At 42.5% G+C, this 16,148-nt stretch overlaps 1 protein-coding gene across 3 annotated transcripts in view; it reads left to right on the forward strand.

Moving 5' to 3' along the window:
- The window catches only part of nyap1 (neuronal tyrosine phosphorylated phosphoinositide-3-kinase adaptor 1), a 29,335-nt gene that overhangs the window by 6,450 nt on the left and 6,737 nt on the right, over positions 1–16,148 (forward strand). For 2 of the 3 annotated variants that reach the window (XM_076101705.1, XM_076101704.1), the window contains exons 2-3: positions 8,274–8,521; positions 15,772–16,139. In XM_076101705.1, coding sequence (XP_075957820.1) covers positions 8,334–8,521; positions 15,772–16,139 — 556 coding nt within the window. In that variant the 5' untranslated portion in view covers positions 8,274–8,333. Of the gene's footprint in view, positions 1–8,273; positions 8,522–10,059; positions 10,636–15,771; positions 16,140–16,148 lie in introns of those variants that run through there. The other variant, XM_076101706.1, reaches the window with a different exon arrangement.

The raw sequence follows: 16,148 nt of genomic DNA on the forward strand, positions 1-16,148 counted from the left end.
TGCCACTCACACCTGTAAGGCCAACGAGCCTGTACGTTTTTACCACTGTCTTGCTTTTCAGCTTTCGAGTACAGACCCTCGAAATGCTCTCAGACATGTCTGACTTACTGATTTTCAACAACTCTTGAAAAGTGACTGATGTGATTTTATTCACACGTTAAAAAACAAAAAAACAAAAAAAAAAAAAACCTCCAGAGACGACAGTGTGTATGCTGTACCAGCGAGTAGTCACTTCAACTCTTTATTTTCCCAAACAAGTGCATCAAAATCTATTCTTCTGAGTTACTGTCATGGTGAACAATGTGGGGTGCAAACAACTGGGCCACAAGAGCCATGATTTGTATGTAATGAGATGAATGAGTGGGAGAGCTGTGTGTGTGGGCGTGTGTGTTAGTGTGTGTGTGTGTGTGTGTGCGTGCGTGCGTGTGCGCAACCTACGCTATGACTCGCTTATCGGGGGATTGTGAGCACAAGGAGTAGGATGATTCAGATGTTGGAAGACCACTTGTGGCCTATACCTGGCTTTGCTAATCACACCAACGCTGCCGTTACTGCTGCTGCTCCATTTTTCGCTCAGAGGAAAGGCAGCTCAGCAAGTTTATTACAATCTACAGGACTTATTGGGACAAGTCTGGTGTTATTTGATTAGATTTTTCTTTACATCATTTGATGTTTAAATAGCAATTGCCAGAGACTCCTTGTCCATTTTTCCTTCCTCTGCCTCTCCTTAAATATTGCTCTGCAAACGAGACTAAAATATGGCATTTTACAATGTACTAGCTCTTTTGAGAGAGGAGTCAAGCCCACTACAAGCTGCTTGGAGGCAAATAATATGTCTAGTTTAACATTGATGTTCAGCTGATGCCTGTTTTGCTCTGGGCTAGTGGGCTTTGCTTAATTGTTGCTGAATAGTTTATGAGGTTTGTCTTGTTGGGGCAGGTACAGCCTGAAGCGCCGAGGGCGATGGTGTTTTTAGCTTCTATTTTATTTATTTATCGGTGAATCAAACAATTCAAAACGGTTTAAATTTGATCGGTGGTCGGCAAGCACACGTAGTGAAGTCTGGCTGCTCTGGATCATAAAACAGCTCCAGCTTTGGTTGAAGCAGGTTTGTTTTGGCTCGGAGAGATCATCCATGTTGTTGTGGAGAGCATCAGAGTGGACAAGACACTTCTTGCTTCCTTAAGAGATACGAACATCTTGTACTGAGGAAAGGTTTTGTGTTAAACATGCACCATTACTTAAATCTGACAGCCGGATATTTTTAATAAACATCAATAAATGTATATATATATATATATATATTTTAAAAAAGAATTCAAACGGACTAACAAACAGGGAGGCAGGCAATATTGCTGGGTAATCCACATCTAAAAGAAGTGGGATCTGGGTGAGAGAGGGATGCTCGCTCAGTCAAGCGTGTGCAGCTGCAGAGTGGAGCTCTTCCCCTCGTGCACGAGCGCGAGCATGGAGGGGTTTTTTCAGTTCTCACTCTTTTCCCTGCAGCGCTATACCTCACAGTCTGGGTTTCAGCAGCCAAATACAAAGAGCAAACAAAATAGAGACTTTCTCTTTGTATAAGATGTGATCTCTCGCTCTCTTTTTGTGATGTGATGGACACAAGAGTTTTGCTTCTGTACCAGTGCTGGATAATGTCTCTGAAAAGCAGATTATCTTAAAGGAAACCCTGCAGGAACATTTGAACACAGTGATTTTGCTCTCTTTGGTCACACCGTGTACAGCGACAGTGCTCATGCTGAGAGTGGCTTTATTCTGATTTCATCAATCTTCATTTCTTCTTTTTGTTTCTCTCCGCATGGCGCTTCTTTTTCCCCGTGACATGTTGTGCTATTTTCACAACGTTTTGAACCCTATACGAGTGCAAAAGACAGAAAGTAAACTACAGAGACTCAATGAAAACGTGCCCAGTGGTGTATAAGGGCTTTCGGATCCTGTAAGCCGTGTTCATGTATGCTAAGTGCAGTGGGTTACCTTGGTTACTGCAGATTCTAGCAAAAGACGATGAAGGCAAGGGCAAGCTGAGGTGGGATCGGGAGGTCACCCACTGACCGTCTCTTTTTGACCAGAGAGCTAATGATGAGTGTTGCATTTTTTTATTTACTTAGGTAGCAGATTGCACTCTGTAACTGCAGCTTTTCACATTTTGAACTGTTCACGAGCCACACATTGTACAGGTGTTTACCTATGTGCACATACACACCGACAATAATAGATTCATATGTCGGCAGGAAAGGTGCAAAGTTGAGACAAACACTGAGCATCTCCGCAAGTTTGTTGTGGCTCAAGGCTGTGTCTTGGTGGCACGGGGGAACAGGGAATGCTTTTTTTGTCGGGTATTTTTGGTTGCATGTCCATGAAAAATTTAGCGGTCACTCAGGTTGTACAACGCTAAGGAGGAGGAATCCAATGAGTGCGAAGTGTCTCGGGCATGTATATTTGAGTGAGTCTATTTGGGTTTTTGACCCCTACAAAAAATTGTGTAACATGCCGTTAAGGTTTGATTTATTCCACATGACCATACCTAAATAATACTGAGGGTATTTCTTTTTTTATTTCATGACCAAAACATCAGAAAGAGGTCAAGAGAAAAATTCAGCAAAATTGCTCTACGCCTCTCATGTGCCTTCCATCCCTGGCCTGGAGAGATACATCAGCCTCTACATCTTCCTCCTCCTCCTCCTCCTCCTCCTCCTCCTCCTCCTCCTCCTCCTCCTCCTGTCCATTCTCATCAGCCACAGGCATTTCCCTGCACAATGCAATATTGTAGAGCGTTCAGCACACAACAGCAGCACATGAAGACAAGAAGACAAGTTGTGGCGATGCTCTAGCAGTAAAGATCCCCACATAACCCAAGGATGAAAAAAGTGACTTTTAGTTTAGTGATGCACAATGAGGGAATTATTTGAATAATCTCATTTTCTTTCTTACCACAGACACACTTCAGAAATACATATTAATTAGGTTCAAAGTACAAAAAAAAGAAGAAGAAATCTGCTCCCAGGTTTTTTTTTCTTCTTCCATATTTTCACACAATGCCTTTTTGCCGGCTGAGCAGATGAAAATATCCAGCATATGAACAATTTTTAGGAGATTAGAGGAGCGGCCCAGAGCAGGCGATAGTGAGGAAAACAAGACACAAGCCTCCTGTAGTAACAATTACAAACAAATTTACCTCAGGTGACTGTTTTGTTGTTAGGGAGGGTAAGATGGATGTTGTCCGAACTAGTGTGTAAAAGCTCACAAAGCAATAGATGTTGCTTGAAAGGGTTTTGCGGACAGCAGGTCGATCTGGCAGAGTGCAAGCTTTCCAAGGATTTTGGTTTCAAGGCCGACACGTCTCAATATCTGCATGTGCAAAATAAAGATAATGAGTACATAACCCATTTAGTAAAACGTTACCAGCCACTTCTTTATAATCTGCATTTTCCTCTATCAAAGGCTGTCAGAGGATTGCAACATCCTGTGTGCCTGACAGCATCACTTTCAAACTGTTTACCTGCTCTTCCTGAGGAGGTGCATGTGCCAAAGGTATGTTTGATGAAGTTTGCATGGCCAAACTCAGCACTTCACATGGACACGCAAAACAGACAAGGTCGTCAAACACGGTATTTTGACATCTAATATGTTTTTAAAAACCTGTGGTGGATACGTGGATCATGTCACTTTGCCGTTACCGACAATAGGTGAACTCTCCACTACTCTGAAGATGTTATGAAAGGTTTGAGTGTGTCAGTGGTCCCCTGCTCAGATGGGATATCCTGTCCAAAGTAGAACACCTCTGCTAGATGTCAATCGTGTGAAACGGCATTAATTATCTGCCATCACGTTTTTAGGACGGTATCTCTCTTTGCAAGTTAAGCTTCTGTGAACAGAAAGTCATCTGGTTATTGATTTCTGCATGCTTGTTTGTACTTTGTCAACACAAAGTTGACTTTTGGAATACGTACTCTTTGTGCACTTTGTCGGAGAGGAGTGGTTAGATATTTACGCTTGATCTCATACTTGCAGATGAGACGATCAATATCACTCACAGGTCGGTACTGTAAATATGAAGCCAGAGCCAGCAGCCTCGTATCTCAGCTGGCTCTGTTTAGAGGTGAGACAATCCAGCCACTCTAAAGCTCACTTCATTAACACGTCATATTTAGACGATATTATATCTTTGTTATTAATTACATTTAATGGATATATATCATTAGCACGGCCAGACTACTATCACCCATGATCACAGTCACCACCCAAGATGTTGCCTGTAAGAGCTTGAAACAAATCAGCTGTGTATTTGAATGTGAAAAAGTAAATGCCAACCAGATGTTCGTAAGAAGGAAGGAAATGAATCCTCAGCGGACCTTATTTCCCGGCACTGGCCAATATTTATCTTCTGAAAGCTGCTTTTGCTTTGCCAACCGTTAAGTGGTGATGAAATGACGCCTCTTGTCACGTCACGCAAGCCTCTGCTCCATAGGTATGTTTGATAGAGGAAAATGCAGATTATAAAGAAGTGGCTGGTAACGTTTTACCAAATGGCTTATGTACTCATTATCTGCCTCATGGGTTTTTTTCAGACCACCCAGCACATGTAGAAGTTGGTGTTTGACAAGAAAACCGTGAGCATTTGTCCTCAGATTAGTCTCTAGAGGGGAACCAGGTGTGATTTCATGAGGTTCCTGTTTTAGTGTTACAGTCTTAGTTTTTTATTATCCAAGCTCACGTTAATGTCAAGCTCACTTCAAGGCCCTCTTTCCCGCTGTGATAGGCGATGAAATATTCCTGATTTCATGCTTAATAACTGGCTTCCCATATCCAGACTTGCTGAAGCAAGAGGAGAAAAAAATGATTCAAATCAACCGTGAAAGCATTTTTCAAGCAATCAATAAAAAAATGTCATGTTGTTCCTTTCACTGTATTCGTCAGCTTTCCTATTTTGGACGGAGTACTTCTTGTGTGTGAGGTGCAGCGAGTGTGCAGCGTGTAGCTCGGCGCGTCAGGATGCAGAACGCTTGTATGGTTGCTATTGGAAACAGATGCTATCTCCATTTAAGGATACATGAGATGTGTTGTGACTGGGGGATCAGGTACGAATGAAGCCGCAGTGAAGTTCAACCCTGGGATCATCACGTATGACGAGGCCGACGTCCTTCTTTGTTGCATATTCAGTAGCTAAGGAAGAGATGCATGGCTGACAGTGTTGCTAGGAGACCACACACAGCGACTAGTGTGAGAGGCTTGATTTCACCTCCCTCCCCCATTCTTGTAGTCTGGCTGCCTTTCACTGTTTCTCTATCTTCTCTTCCTCGCCTCCATTTGCTTATTCCCTTCAACCCTTCCTCCATATTTCCTTCCATCAGCCTGTCTCCAGTTTTACGTTTTCTGCCTAATCATGTTTGTCTTCAGCCCGGTTGATCCCTCAGCGACTCTCTATTTATTGGCTTCCCCCCCCTGTCTCTCTCTCCCGCTGCCTCGATCTCTCCTCCTCTCTTGCTGCTCATTCTTGTCCTGAGCGTTTCGCTCCTGCTTCCTCTCTGCCTCTCTCGTCCTCTCTCCCTGTTTGTTTCTGAACTGCAGCATTGTGTCTGTCTGGCTGAAGTGCGGTGACTGGTGTGCCGTGCGGCTGTGTACATGGATGCGCAGATATGGCTGGAACATGAATGAAACGCAAGCATATGTACCGTATCTTGTGTTTTTAAAAGTACAGATCCCACATCATTGATAAATATGAGTCGTAAACCTCTGTGGACACACAACACTTTCCTGATTTCTCCCTTACTTACTGTCACATACTAAGTTACAAAGTAGTAGTATAGTAATAGTAGTATAGTAGTGGTATAGTTCAGCCTTGAAGGGATGCATTCCCAATCGTCCTAGGACTGGGTGTGCAGACGAAAGATGATGACTTCTATAATAAACAAGATGTTCTGTACTATCTGCCCCTTGAATATTCTTCTCTTCAATCAGCTTTGCAAAGGCAAATGTATCTTATGAATGCTTTTTCTGTAATCAAAAAAGGAGGAAGTTTGGTGTTTGTAATAATATCTGGTTTCAAATCACTTTGTTTGTGGATGTCTGCGAAACAAAAGAGGATAAACTCCTCCAAAGTGATTACATGTGTATTTTTAATACACGCTTCGTAGAGATATTACTCCGATGTGTTAAGGCCGGGCCGGTGCTGTGTTGTGTCCCTCCACCCTGCAGCGTTACGGCCTCGCTCACAGCGAGGTGCAGCAACACTACGGGGCCACTTGCTGAGGTGGAGGCTGGAGGGCAGAGGGTTGCAGCAAAAAAACGCTCCAGAAGTGTTAAATTCGGTGGCAGTGGAGACAAATAGATTTCAGACCGAAGACACCGTTGCACAAAGCAAAACCTTAACTTTCACTCTGAACTTTGCTCTTTCTTACACCCAGAGACTTCAAATGTTTTGCATTTTTCCAATTTTCTGTTGATAACGATCTGAATTCTGGGTCATCCGTAACCCACACTCAGCTGCTTAGCATTTGCAATTACCGCTTCACACCCTTTGCGTGCTCGTGTGTTAAAGCATGTATGGAGGATTTAAATATGTGTGATCTGCTTGCTTATGTGCATGAATGAGTAGTCTGCAGCGTTGCATGCAGATCCACTTAAATGAATCGTGGCTCCATCTGCCTCCTGGATCTAACGAGAGGAATCCAAGCGTCATCTGACCCTACAGATGCTCCTTAAACAACTTGCTAACTGCTCTGAATTTATTTGGGATCTAAAGTGACCTCGGGGATTGGTCACAGCCAACCTATATGAGTGCACTGCATGTGATGTTTCAAGCCCAGTCTGATTAGACAAACCTGTGTGCCGATGACGGATGACGTTCTCCTGGTTCTTTTAGCTCGGCTAATTGCACACCAACCCACAGCCTGTAATGCGGCAATTGCAGGGCTGCCCGCTCCGCTGGCAGATCCTCGAAAACCCAAATCAAAGCTCCAGTTAACAAAAGCCCAACCTACAGTCGCAGCTTCCTAACCTAATTAACATTGAGTCAGCAAGCATGGCAGCAGCAGCAGTCGGGGTTGTGTCGAGGGCCGTGGGATACAAGAATAGCAGTAGCCACGCTGACACACTGGATGACACACTGGGCCGTGACAAAAGCATCACACACAGCTACTCGGCTCAACATGCCGCCTGGACCAGGTGACGGTGCCTGATGCGCCCACTGTGTTTTTTCTTTTTGTCGTTATAGGGAGAGATGGTTGAGATACTGTTCTTACAGTAAAGATGCTGTGCAGTTGGTGGTGATTGCGGCTTAACTGGTCCTGAATATGTAACAGAATTTGAAGAGCACGGAAAGTGTAAATGTCGTGTATTTTTCCCTGCCCTTTTCATGCTCAATTAAGAGTTCATTAAACTGGATTGACTTTCATTGTAACATGTGACATTTGTTTTATGATATTTAACTGTTTCTTGCTTTTTACAAATTACAAACCAACAATTTCGGAAACGCAACATATGAAGCTTAACTTAATGCATCTCATACGAAGTGACTGAGCCAGTTGTGTGCACCAACAATGCTGTTCAACTCAAACTCAGGCAAACTGATGCCAGGAGCACCAATGATAATGCTGTTCACCACCAAAAGAAACAGTCATACTCTGTTGCCATTTATGATGGAAAAACACTGGAAACATGCATCAGCTGACAGCTGCGCTTTTCTTAGCCAATTGCGTTGCGCACTCACATTCTCCAACGTGAAAACACCGTTGGGCCCTCAGATATCTGCCCCACCACAGGCCTGACTTCTCTTGGTGAGCGTGAGTAGGAAGCTGTGCATGCGCCACATATGACAAACCCCATTACTGTCTGGCTAGCAGACAGGCTTAGCTAGGCCATCCCGGGGCCTGCAGCCAGAGACGCTCTGCAGCTGAGTTACCATGCTTACTCAAATATTCATAACTGGATAATGAAAGTATAAATAGTTTTCATGTGATACACTAGAGGTTGGGGGTAAACAAAATTGCAACCGCCATCATCATGCATCAGTGTGTCTCTGCTCTGAAGGCTGCCAGTTGGAGTAATGGGCAGGATTGTTTGCGGTGAGCATGACAAGCTATGACTTCCGAAAAAGTTCTGCCAGTAATTTGGGTTTGATTATTTGGGTTTCATTGTGCGTCGCCACATCTCGAAGTAATCCCCGTCAATCTTGTCGGCTTGCAAGTAGGCTCGGAAGCTGTGAAACATGTTGTTTTTAATGAGCTCAAACATTGCTCTTGTTTCTTCTTGTTTAGGGGAATTGGAGGAGGCTGCCTGCGACATACGTCCTGTTCTCCCGAGTCTTCTTCTATACCATGAGCTCTGGCTCTGCCCAGGATGTGGCGGTCGAGCATTTCCTGCGTGACATAGAGAGGCGAAGCAAGCGGCTACACTGCGCTGTGATAGGCTGCGAGGAGGAGCGACCCCGCAGCGACATGAACCTGCTGTATCGTAAGAGCCGCTTGGACTGGAGGCAGAGGGACCAAGAGGGAAGTAAAAAGAGGTGAGAGGATGAGCTCACAGGAGCTTTGCATATATGGGATTACATTAGGGTTCAGTTCAGTAGGGATATAAACCTCTTAGCCAGCATGAATGAGTTTAGTTTCAAAATCTTAATTCCAAGCACAGTTCATGAAGTCACAGGGGTTCGCCTGAAGAGTCTTGGACAAATTTGCATAGCAGAACTTCATAATGAACTTAATATGTTCTGTAGATGAGATAAACTATAATGCCATCTGAAATGTCACGGGGCGAAAGGGGGCCAAAACTTATGAAAAAGAAAATTAAATAGAGTTGTTGCCTAGTTTGTCTTCATTCACGTGGGATTATTTTGCCTCCACATACTTTCATCAGAGGTTTTAACCTTCAAGCTTTAGAGAGACCATTTGTTTTCATTCACATGTGTCATACGCAAGTCGGTCATTCGCCCCTTTAAGGTTGTTTTTTTTTTAGTTTTCTTCTGAAGCGAGAAGAATTCAAAGATGAAAGTTTGGTTGATGAATCAAAGAAGACAGAAACAGTGTGTAGCTTGCCAAAAACATATATATGTCATGTACACAATCATGTACAGTTCTAACTAAGCAGTAAATTGGAAAACCTTGCCTGTTGTGATGTGTATGGAAGAGTAACAATAGGGAGTTTGGTCCTTGAAGCTCAGCCTGCCAGCAGCGGTGGAAAGGAAGGAAAAACATTTATTCAAGCACTGTACTGAAGTACAGTTTCTGATGTACTGGTATAGCACTTAAGTACTTCCAATTCATGCTACTGTTTAGTTGTACTCCACTACAATCCGTTTATCTACCATTTAGCTACAGCTAAAATGGACTAAACCAGTGGTTCCTAATATTGTTAGCTGTGAACCCCAACAGAAGTGCTTAACTTGGGCTCCTTTGTCGTGTTTCAGATGCCTACGAGTTCCGAGCAGTTCTGCCAAGAAATGTCTCTCTAAACTCCTCAGATAGCTCAATGTGATCAAAAAGATCACATTATCCAGTATGTCACAAAAAGCTATGAAGGTTAGAGAAAAAAAATATCAACCTAAATTCATGTAGCTTCATTAATCATATTTCACCCCCTCACATTTATCTTGTGACCCTCTGGAGCTGGCCTGACACACGGGTTGGGAATCACAGAACTAAACTGCCCCTGACCAACAACCCAACCTCCACCAGCCACAACATTAAAATGCTACTTAAACATGGACACATTCACTTTAACAATCTAATCTTTTATACTTTAATCTGATGACATATCTGTACTTTAACTTAAAATGGAGATTGTTGTATTGGTAGTTAGAGTCTGAATACTACGACATGCCAGCACTGTTTCAGTGGGATTTAAAAGTGTGTGTGTGTGTGTGTGTGTGTGTGTGTGTGTGTGTGTGTGTGTGTGTGTGTGTGTGTGTGTGTGTGTGTGTGTGTGTGTGTGTGTGTGTGTGTGTGTGTGTGTGTGTGTGTGTGTGTGTGTGTGTGTTCAGGGCTCTAATTTCTCCACCATTACAACACAGTTAGCTGTTGATGCATCAGATCCAGCTTCTCTCTTCGGACGTCTTCCAGCAGAAGTGAAAAGTAATCACAACACAGACTATAATGTCAATAATATGAATAACAGTAATAATGATGATAATTCATCTTGTGTGATTTTTGGAATTTATTTAAACTGCATTATATATAGACATGCTGAAAGACTGCCAAGCATCAAAACAAACAAATTCAATGAAAATAGAAGACTCTACAAAATTGTGCAGACAACAGCGTCACACTCTGAACCCCGGTTTGGTCGTGACAGTATTGTTTTGAAAAGAGCCCATAAGTGAGTGATCTCGTGTTTATGATGTGTGTTTCGGAGACCGAGTAGAGATGTACCACTAAACTGTGAGTCACCTATAATTCACCAAGTTCGCAGAGGAGAGGGGGAACACCAAGGACAACAACTCAGTTCGTTTAGAAGCGTCGTCCACCTCTTTCTGACTCACAGCAGTAATTGGAGGCCCTCGTGTTGGCAGCAAAGATCAACGCCATGGCAGCATCAGGCCAGTGGAGGTGTAGGGCAGCAAGTAGGACAGCGGAACATGATGAGCGATGAAAGCAGAGCTGAGCTTTTGCCAGAGCAGCAGAGGTGAGAAGCGGGACATGACCAGTGATGATTGTGAACAGGGCAGGGTCAGGGGATGAAACCACACAGGGAGGAAAGGATGGAAACCAAATGGACTGGAGGCAGGACGGGCACCGACTGCAGAGCTGATGGGAGTGAGGGAGGCAGGGGGAGAGGAGGAGGGACACGGGAAAAAGTATGAAGGGTAGACAGTTTGAGATCTCGAGGCCCTCAGGAGAGATATCACATTTTATAAAGCAGAGACGGCTGTGGAGAAAGTGAATTGTAAATAGGTGAGTTTCAATATGATTTTAAAAAATAGAGTTTCTTATGCCGCTAATACGGGCCGACAGACTTTTTCCCCTCGTGACAAAAACCCCCGACGCCTGCTGAGGTTTTATTTATTCTTGCACAAAATGATGAGGCCAGTGTGATGGACTGGTGTGGGTGTACCAATGTGTATGCAGATATATGAAGGACTAAACACAGCCCTGCAAATCCCTTTAAAGCAATTCACTCATTGATATTCAGTCAAACAATTTGACAAAGAGGGATGAATATGAGACAAATGCAAAGATTATCAAATGTTTGTAAATGACAAAGGGATTTATAATGTGAATCAAATCATGGATAGATTATTGTTGTAGTAAACAATGGAATTTGAAAAATAAGTTGGCTGTACAGTTAATTAAAGGTTAATAAAGGGTGGAATAATGGAAGATACAGACACAAAACATGTTTGTATTCACCAGTTTCTTTATTTAGATTTCACTTACGTCACACACAGAGGTCTTGTTATGGAAACATTTTTGCTTTAAATGGATCATTAATGTAATCTTTTTTTAAGTTTCTGGAATGAAATTAATTAAATGTTTCTAAACTGTTTCATGACCACTTAGTCTGTCTTGGTTCTCCATATATAGTCCAAAGCCAACTGTCAGTCTTCTCAGTGTTTAAGAGGAGCTCTCTGTTGGCTTTACAGGCTTGAAGTGAGGAGCTCAAATGTATTTGTAGTGAGTGACAGAGTGTCTCTGAGTTTTGTATTATTATTTGAAAGGGGAAAATGCAGATTTGAGACGGTGCAGCTTCTTCCTGAGAATAAGGACGACACAGACAAAGTGTGTCTCTGGGCCCAGAGTCATGACTTCAGTTTTCTCTATAAAACTCTTCCTGTATGGATGTGTGAATTTACTGACGCCTGGTCGGGTCCCACTGTCTGAATGTAACTCACACTGAGCTCACCTGATGTCCTAATGATTACGGGACCATGTGGAATAGATAACGCTTATTTTTGGGGCATTGTTTGATTGAAACAAAGGTAAGATTTTAAACAGAGACACTACAAGAGCATCTCTACAATCGAAATCTCTATTTTGATATAAATATATTTTCAGTTGCATCAACTCATTGACCTGAATCTGAATCACTGTTGAATTGCCAACGATATATTGAGATAAACAGGGAATCAGTCCAAGATTCATATCCCTGTGACGTCCCTTTTATAGACACATCAAACCCAGAGAAGAGAGGCCTTTGTTGTCCCTAACATCTTAAGCGCATGGTTCAAAGCAGTTCAGGCCTAAAAAAAAAAAAAACATGTTCTGAATGATTTCAGCTCATTCAGTTTTGTTATGAGCACAATTTATTTCAGCTGTCATGGCAACCAAATGTGAATGTATTCCTCATTGTGTCCTCATAAACAAAGAAAACCAGTCTTTGTCACTTGAGTAAAACACTTGAAAGTAGAAGTCAAAGAAAGACTGGATTTCAGGCAGACAAAGACAAGTATTTTCTCTTAGCGGACGCTTCAATAAGTCGTTGTCTGTGTGGTTGTTCACTGTGGATAAGCAGTGACGATAAAGATAAAATGGGAAACTTATTTTAGTTTGGTTGCTATAGGGGCACCTACTGGGGTGTGTGTGTGTGTGTGTGTGTGTGTGTGTGTGTGTGTGTGTGTGTGTGTGTGTGTGTGTGTGTGTGTGTGTGTGTGTGTGTGTGTGTGTGTGTGTGTGTGTGTGTGTGTGTGTGTGTGTGTGTCAGGCTGGCAACTACTACAATCATACTCTTAGAAGCGTCAGTAGACTTGTGCTTTATTCTTTTGAGTCACACCAAAAGGCAGTTTCACTTTTTATGTAATCTTGAGAAATCATATTAGTTGAAAACCACACTAGAGACGGCCCATAACTTAAGGCAATCAATTAAAGTGTCGTGTATTGTGTCAAATATGTCAGTACGGTGCAACAGAATGAGGAAAGCTACACACTCGGTGTCTGCTGCTCAACCTTAACCCATCAGAAACTTTAACGACACACAACTTAACTGCTCTGATTTGCCCTCAAACCAGATAGGATGTTTTTTTTCTTTTTTTTTTTTTACAGATAATCTCATTCAGCTGTTTAAACATAACCCACTCTTAAACTCTGCCCCAAAAAAGGTAAATTAGAAATAGGACGGTAGCTGCTAGGGGCAGAATGATCTCAACTGGATTTCTTCAGTAGAAGCTTTATTACCACAGTCTTAAAAGCTTTTGGGAATATCTCGCACTCTGAGGAGGAGGAGGAGGAGGTATTCAAGGGTCGGTCCAAAGATAAATCTACCAAAGGTGTCTTTCAAAAGGCGACAGATTAGCAGCGATGAGCATTGGCATTTTTGCTGTCACACTTGTTAGAAATGATTTGGAGATACCTCGGATTCATGCAGACAGATAAAATCCCAATTTGGACATTGGACAAAGCAAGACAGCAGGAGAAAAACTCCTTGAAATGTTAATTGTTACTGATTAACCTCTATTTATGATTAAAAAAGCAATCGGATCATACCAGTAATTAACAAGAGCTACTACACTGTCCTGAATTATCAAGGCTCGATTCATTGTATGGAACAGTTAAACAGTGCACCAGAGCCAAATACACTCTTCTTACTGTAGACAATAAGGAATTAAAGGAATGGTTTAACATTTTAGGAAAATATCATCTGTATAAAGCAACCTGGTAAATAATAACAAATCACAGTTATTTAATTCAGCATATTTGCACTCTGCACCATTGCACTAATATATTATTGTTTACAATTTACAGAAACAGTCCGACTTATAGACATGAATTTAGTTGTTCATTTTTTGTATTGTTTATATATATATATATATATATATATATATATACTTTTAATATATATATTTGTCATCTTTAGCCTACTGGTACATTATGTACCTAACAGCTAAATGTTTAAATGTACTCTTGTTCAGCTTATATTTATGTTATTTGTCAAACTTCTGATTTAAGTGCCAGTTGATTAGGCACACAAAGAAAGAGAAGCAAATAGAGAAGTGAGAGTCCAGATACTTTTTGCACAGCTGAGGGTTTGGTCCTGGTTTGAAGAGAGCTTCTTCTGCTTTATGAAGAAGAAAAAAACAGAAGGAGCTGCTCAACCTCTGCTCTGGGCTAATTTTGGCCCTGTAGTATCTGTGCCGATTGTGAGGAGTCACAAGTAGATCTCCACAGGCCTTCAAGGGCACAGACATTCTTGTGCAGATGCAAGCACACTTTGTTGCCGCACCACACACACACACATAAAAAACACATATTCAGACACACACACGTGCGCTGCCTCACACTGATATTTGATGGGGAAGCAAATAGGAGCCTCTGTGTTCTCGGTGATGAGCAGCCTCAGTTCTGCTTCTGCTGCTTGCAATGTTGACGACAAATCGTAAGCTCCAATTGTCGTCTCCTGCGCTTCGCTGCCTCACAGGGATGGCAACTGATCTAAAAGAGAGCGCTGCGTGACCCGTAGTCATGTCTCGCCATTATGTACTATAATGAATCACTTACACACCGAATAATGGTGCATTTGAGCTGTTTAATTACACACTCAGAAACACAATTTATCAAAGCCTCAAACGTGTACACACAGATGTGGAGATCCAGATGTGCTCCCTGTGGCTAAGATCTGATCAACACAAACCTGGAATAAGAACCAGCCTGTTGTAGCTGTGATTTCTTCCCGCATTGCTGCAGTACATTCTCATATCTTTATCCTCCTTGTGGTATTTCCACCATGTGTGGAGGCTTTTTTTTTCCTCTCCTGTGACATTTTGTGTAGGTACAGTAGCTTCACAGTAGTCTTGTTCATGAAAAGTATACGTTGCACAGGGAAAATTAATTCAACCTTGTTTGATTGAAGTTAGCTTTAAGGCCAGGGACGTATCTTGTGTTGCTGTGAGGTGAGGCAGCACAACACCTCTGGAGACACCACACCATTGCAGCACCTATCTCCAATGCAGAGAAAGGGTTATCAGAAGCCATTTTGTAAGGCTTTGGGCGAACAACTTGAAGCGCTGACACTGATGCATGAACTGTGCTTGACTTCAAACTGTCAGCAAATTTGGTTTACAGTTTAAAAATATTTTACCTAATTTGAGGTTCTGTGGTGTATTTATGATGCTCTACAAAAAGTTTTTAAATGTGTTTTGTTTTTTGGAATCTGTAAAAAAGGCCAACGCACAACAATAAAAGATAATAATAAGCATCTGGATCTCATGGTGGGAATGGAAAGAAAGGTACATAATACATTTTACATTCAATTAAAGTATTTCACAGTTCGCCAAAAGAAAGAATGCGATTCCACCATTACTTTGTCTGATTTTCCTCTTTGTCAGTTTCATTTTTTTGTTGCACAGGAGCTCGTATTATTGATGATTTCAAAGACAAACTATCAAATACATGAAAGTCACAACTGTTCCCATGGAAACAGATTAAATGCTTTTTGCATGAGAGCAGACGTGGGCTGAGGATATAACGATATAAAGAAAAAGGGAATTCCAGCAGTGCAGTGTACACTTCGAGTACTTTGTTTTTGACAGGGGAATTGATTTCCTAATTGAATGTGTTTGAGGAGGAAGCAGATGTGGAGGAATTCAGATGGAAAGATATGTGCATGCGGAAGATGGAGGAGCCTCCAGGGCTTTCCCTTTGCAGTGAAAGCCCTGCAGGCGTTTCTTTATTGCAAAGGCAATCTTTGAAGACCAACGAGAGAGAGTGAGGAAAGAGGGGGGTCACTATAAAGGCTGGTACATTAATGTTTTTGCACTTAACTATGATTTCTTCATGCTTCAATATTTTCTTCTATCCACACTTTCCCAACCTCGTTTCCAAACTGCAGCTCCAATCAAAACGACCCCTCAGCCACTGTTGGCAAAGTCAGAGACTTGGCTTCTTTCCGCCGGCACTTCCGGATGGGTTTCATGACCATGCCGGCCTCCCAGGACCTGTCCCCTCACTCTTGTGCCTCCGCCATGGCGCCGCGCTCGCAGTCCTGCCACGCTGTAGGTGCTGGGGATACAGGTCTGGAAAACGGAGATTACTCTGACACCCAATCCCATCACTGTGGCCGCTGCCCCCCAACCAAACCCAAACGCCACCCCAACACTCGCCTCAGCGGCTCGTCCACTGACGGCAGAGGACCTTTTGACATGCCGCCATCTCTCGCGTCCTCTCACTCACAGACCAAACACTCAGAGAAGAAAAATGGTAAGAAGT

Source organism: Anarhichas minor, unplaced genomic scaffold (genome assembly GCF_050575085.1).
Source record: "Anarhichas minor isolate MPS153535 unplaced genomic scaffold, ASM5057508v1 ptg000027l, whole genome shotgun sequence".
Taxonomy (NCBI): Eukaryota; Metazoa; Chordata; class Actinopteri; order Perciformes; family Anarhichadidae; genus Anarhichas; species Anarhichas minor.